General features: G+C 43.3%; 1 protein-coding gene across 1 annotated transcript in view; it reads left to right on the forward strand.

Moving 5' to 3' along the window:
* Positions 1-5,610, forward strand: part of EGLN1 (egl-9 family hypoxia inducible factor 1) — a 57,416-nt gene extending 51,806 nt beyond the window's left edge. The window contains exons 4-5 of the mRNA XM_079901084.1: positions 1,906-1,973; positions 3,000-5,610. Coding sequence (XP_079757210.1) covers positions 1,906-1,973; positions 3,000-3,064 — 133 coding nt within the window. The 3' untranslated portion in view covers positions 3,065-5,610. The remainder of the gene's footprint in view (positions 1-1,905; positions 1,974-2,999) is intronic.
* The last annotated feature ends 390 nt before the right edge of the window (positions 5,611-6,000 follow it).

A 6,000-nucleotide genomic window follows, 5' to 3' on the forward strand; every position in this document is an offset into this window, starting at 1 on the left:
TTTGGGAAAAAAAGTGCTACTTTTTAAATACCTATTTTTCATTGTAGAAGGGACTTTGAACCTTACAGTAGTGAATCACTGGCACGCGTTTGCCTAGGTCCCTTAGATACACTGGGAGAAGAGCTGCCTCTTGATAATGATGTTAGAGACGGGCCAGCAGTTGATGAGGTTCAAGCTCTGAAGACTTTGTCACCTGTCCCTCCTTCTGGCTTCTCTCCGAGCCATGTCGCCTCAGCCGTAATTCATCGTAGTGAGTGCCGGCTGAGTGGTGTGGCTAGCGGCCAAAAGAATCCCTGGGTGGAGGCCGGGGGTCCCGTCACATCACACGGCGCGCCGTCCTGAATCCCCGCCTCGCCTCCCGTGCCCCCGGTGCCCGTCTCTGCCCTAGAGACCGCTTCACAGACATTGCTTTTTATGGAATCTTGGATACGGTGTGGTTGTAGCCTTTCTAGATGAAGACAGAACCGACATTTTAGGTGGTAAATAGATGGCAGACGATTAGGGAGTGCTCCAGGGGTTTGGAGGAGGGAGACAGGCCTGTTGAATTGGAATCGATGGGTCCAGTGTCACCACTGGGCCTGGAGTGTGGGGAGCAGGGAGTAGGGCAGCGTCGGCCTCTGCCGGGAGCGGGGGCGGCTGTGGAAGTCCCAGCAGAGGGGGACGTGGGGACGACGGGCCTCTAAATAGATGGCTGGAGGGAGAGGCAGGGGAAGCAGAGCCACGCCTGCTGCTCTGCAGCTGTCTTCTGGGAAGGCCTTGGGGCACGTGTTAGAACTCTGATGACTACGTAACTGAAAGTGTAGGGCAGGTGCGGAAGACATACCGAAGTGTTTGTGCGTGCACTTCCCTATTGCCACGGCCGCCTGACAGGACAGAAGAGGCTGCGTGGCAGGGGAGGGGCTGGAGCTCTGGACGCCGGGAGGCCAGACCTCGAGCTCAGCTCTGCCCCTTTGCAGCTGAGTGGCCTGGGACTTCGGCCTTCCCCGCTGCCCAGACTCCCAGCCTCCACTCTACTCTGCCTTTGACTCGTTGCTTCCGACCTGTTACAGGATTTAGTTCTGCCACGTTTGCTGGCTCTTCATTTGATCAGTCAGTGTTGCTTTGCCCCCAGCGAACACTGGCCAGAAGCCGCAGGACACTCTGACCGATGGCTGCGTTCTACTCAGGCGCTGGTCACGTGCAGCGGGCTTCCACTTCCTGTGATGTGTGCACATTTCCCACGTTATTGGTACCAAAAGCTGTAACTAAGTGGTATTTAATAAACCAGAGATTCTTCAGTATTTGTGAAATGAGATATTCCAAGTGAGTGATGAAATTTTCAGAAAAATGAAACAAAACAAAGTATAATTGCTTTGATAAAAATCCTAAAACATTCTTAGCATAATGTAACTTTCTTGATGACTCCAGGTTGTAAAATTGTAAACCCCCATCACGATTCTTTGCCGGTATGTGTGTAGTGATGTCCTTAGAAGTGGTGGAGACTTAGCCCTCCCTTGCTTTACAGGGCCCCTGGCCTTGAGTCTTTCTCTGTTTTTCTTTTAGAACTTGTGCTATTGATAGCGTGCTTTTTCTGTAACAGCCACTCTTACCTTCTTACTGTCTGTTTCTGATCTGCTGTGGGCTTGCAAAACAGATAATCAAGTAGGTTAAGTAGGTGTTAAGAAAGTCATAAAAACTCATCAACTCTGCAACATGAATTTTAGCTACTCCTGGCTCTCTGCCATACTCCTGAGCACTGGGACTACTGGTTAAGTGAGTGGGCTGTTGCTCCGCTCCCTTATCATCTGATGTCACCCCAAGTTAGGCATTATTTTGGCGTTACAAGTTTTAGTAGACCTTTGCAACAGAATACCCTTTGTTTTCCCCAGTGTGATCATTCTTACCCTATTCTGAATTTTCTTTTAGGTACGCAATAACTGTTTGGTATTTTGATGCAGATGAGAGAGCACGAGCTAAAGTAAAATATCTAACAGGTAAACATCTGGGGCCAGGGTACACCGGAAGGAAGAGACCCCGCAGCCAGGCAGGGCTTTCCGTGAGCCAGAAGACTGGCTCCTTGTTTCCGTCTGATTCTTAATTCCCCTATTGAAGAGGGCTGCTCTTAAGTCATCTTCATTGTTATCTTGAACCGTCACAATTGCCCAAAGATGAGGAAAGTTTGAGACAAAGAAGTCTGGGAAAATCATTTGAGTCCAAGCTGAGTTTTTCTGTGGTAATCCTTTTCAGTCACAGGCTGGCTTCCTCTCATTCTCCCCGCAGAGGAAAGGTAATAATATCCTTTCCGTGTTAGATGTACGTGCTCTGAAGAGTACTCCAGGTCTGCCATGTAAAATGTGGACATGAAGAAAATTAATACAAAGGGGATGAATTGACATGCTGAAACCAGTAAAGCAGACAGGCACGTGGAGTCCACGTCTGCCAGTGGCGTCCATAGGTCACCCCCAGTTACGGGTTATCTCCTGGAGCGGTTGGGTCTGAGGTTTCCATCGGATGGACCACTGACCTGTCTTGTCTTTAACCCTACCTTGTATCTCCACAAACGTGCTCAAGTTCGTTCATATTACTGATTTAACTAGCTGTATATTCATGAGCCCGTTGATAATCCCACATCAGCCTTTTATAAAACTATAAAAATTGAATGTTCACGCATTTTCTGTGTATTTTTAAAGTTTATTTGTGACAGAAGCCTAGTACTGTGCTTTCAGTGATGCTGAACACACTGTGCTCTTACAGCAGTTTGATTTGCTTTTCAAATAAAAGGAGACAAAAATCATTATCTCTGTGTAGAGAATGATTTTTCCCTTTGAGGGTTTACTAGTTCAGCGTCTGTGCATGCCTCGTAATACAGTCCTGAGGGTAACTTTTGGAAGTGCAAGCATGATCATTTTCAGATGATGTGTGTTTGCAAAGCTGAAACGCTGTGCATACTGTTAGGAACTTAGTGGGAAGCAGTACTCTGGTGCTTACTGAATGAATGAATTTTTTTTTTTACCTTGCAGGTGAAAAAGGTGTGAGGGTTGAACTCAATAAACCTTCTGATTCAATCAGTAAAGACGTCTTATAGAGCCTTTGATCCAGCAATACCCCACTCATCTACAGTAATTATTGACGCTGTTTGTTAACTTGTGAATACGAATAAATGGGACAAAGAAAATAGACCACCAGTTGGCAATTTAAGGAAACCAACAACTTTTTTGTGTTGCATCAAAACGAAGATTTTGACTGTGTGGCTTTGTACTGCATGATTGACTCCAAACCTGTGATGGGAGGAATATAAGTTATCAGCTGAAAGTGGTATTTACATCTGGACATGAGATAAGTGCCCTAGGTGGAACTTTTTCATTCTTATATTTGCCAGGTCTGTCGTCTAGCTGACTGCATTGCATCGCTCCCTTTTTTATATAGTCAAGTTTGAATTTGAAGTAATTTTTATATGATCAGGTACAATTTATCAAAACTGAATTGAGAAAAAAATTACAGTATTATTCCCCCAAATAGCATCAATCTATTTTTGTAAACCTCTTCGTACTATTAAATTTTGCCCTAAGAGGCCTCTTATAATGATTGTTGCCAGTGACTAATGATTACTTTAATTTTCTTTTTACTTAAAATAAGAAAAGGAGCACTTTAATCACCAGCTGAAAAATCCGATTGTTTTGTGTCCTGTCTTACACTAATTTGGACTCTTAGAAATTGCTGCTGTTGTTTTCCTGACATTGTTAGTAGTGAAACATAACAGTAAAAACCATCACCGTTTACTACCAATAACTTTTAGTTCATGCTTTGTAAGAAAACATACACAGTAAAAAGGTTTTATCTTTTAAGTTACATTTAAAAAAACTAAAGTGACTGGCACTAAATGAACTTGAGGTTATCCTCAGCATCAAGTTCCCAAGATAAAGGGCTTTCTTATGCTTTCAGGTATATATATCCTATAGATGTAGAAGATACTGTCCCCTTTCCTAAGACTTTTCCTTTTGCTTCCCGTCAAGTTGATTGTACTTTCAATTTTGCTGTTAACGTTTTCTTCCTACCCCTGTGCCCATCTGGTCAGCAGATCAGCACCTCGTTCCTGTTGGGTAGCGTCAAGGGGAGGCTGTGCGCATTCAGACTGAACGGTGTTGGTAGAGACTTAACGTTAGTGACGCCTCAGACCACTGCTGACACACTCCCCAGACATGACGCTCTTCGTCAGTACCGAAAGATGGATGTTTAGCTTACAAACACGAAACACAAAGCAGAAAAACAGATACTTTTATGTTTCATGAGTTTGCTTTTTCACTTTTCAGGAAAAAAAGAGGGAATACTACAAAATCACACAAGGCCTCCCAGACTTCTGTCATTTAACACCTGAATTAGGATGGGTGTCTTAGACTTCAGTTTCCTAGGCTCTTCAGCAAAGCCCTAAGGGTGGTATCTGTATTTTGCGTGAATTATGGGTGTAAGACCTTTGCCCACTTCAGTTTTCTATCTCTATCCTTAATCTTCTTTGCCAAAATAATGTGAGTGTACAGAAATATTTCTGTATATTTCAACCTATGACAGTTTTAGCATCTGTATAGTTTGTACTCAATTAGAGACCTTTTCTATGGAAAGCTCAGTAATTTTTATTAAAAGATTGCTATTGTTCATGTAAAACATGAAAAAAAATTGTTTAGTGAACTGACAGTGTGGACTTAGGGTGGGATTGAATATTCAGTATTGTGATCTCACTTCCGGAGAACTTGCAGGAGACAATTACAGTTGACTGTTGTTTTTCCTCGCCCGCGTGCAGTTTCGTTCCGCTTCCTCTCCTAGTTCCATAGAATACAGCGGAGCGTCTCGACAGTAAGTGCCTCTGCCCCCTGCCCTCCACACTCCCGGAGCGCAAGTTGTCTTTGCCACCCGGCCTGCGGTGCAGTGCGCTGCCTGAGGCCACAACTCAAAAAGCGCTGTTATTTTTAGGTCTAGTAGAAATCGTATGATGCGGATGGGAGGCTTGTCTGTGAAGGTGTACAGCAACAGCCTTTTAATCTGGGAGCCCCTGTGTCATTCAGATGTGTTTCTCTGCAGTTGTGCAAAGTGTCAGATTCTACTACCTGTGGGTTTTGCTCACCAGACAGGTTTTAAGTTTTGGTTTTTTGTGTTTTTTTGTTTTTTGTTTTTGGAAAAGTTTATATAAGTTCTTGGAGATTGTTGTGAAAGGATTGAGAAATCGGGATAGCCATTCCTTTAATATCCATTTAAAATCTGTTCATTTCATGTTAGTGGGACCGTTAACTTGTCACCAAGCAGGACTCTATATAAAACAAAATTTAAAACTTTTTGTGGCCTATATGTGTTTAATCCTGGTTAAAGATAAAGCTTCTAATGCTGTTTTCATTCACCATATTAACCAGCCGTAAAACACAGACCTTTATCCACAGCAGGCAAAGAATTTGAGGATTCATCTACAGATAGACTATAAAGTCATGTAATTTGAGAAGCGGCGTTTCATTATGAAAAAGCTCTCCAGATGCTTGTAAAGCTAATCTAATTAAAAAGATGTATAAATGTTCTTGGAAAAATTATGCTTCTTTCCGCCTGTCTTGTTTTTTTTTAATCCTTTATCATACACTGACTTTCTTAATGGGCCCTTCTGTCAGATAATGTGCTTTTCTATCACACATCTCTGGTTCAGTCCAGAGCGTTTGGTATTGCTTTTTATAAATGATAACGGGGAAGAGAGAGAACAGTAAACATGGGAGTCCGACAATTTCAGCAACATCCTGGGAGTAGCTGAACTGGGTCCACGGGCTCCATGACCTCTGGCTGGATTCTCAACATTTGGATTCTTGCCCTTTTACTAGGATTTTTATGCTGTCGAGCATATCTGTGTCACCTCTCCGCTGCAAAAAGGAAGGGCCACTAGGTTCTATCGCTGGCCGTCACAGGTGTCCCATGTGTGTATGCAAGAAACTGAAGAGCTCTCACAATATGAGGTCAATATACAAGTTCATTTATCTCTTATTTAAAATATTT

This window comes from Stenella coeruleoalba (assembly GCF_951394435.1).
Source record: "Stenella coeruleoalba genome assembly, chromosome: 16".
In the NCBI taxonomy this organism is placed as follows: domain Eukaryota; kingdom Metazoa; phylum Chordata; class Mammalia; order Artiodactyla; family Delphinidae; genus Stenella; species Stenella coeruleoalba.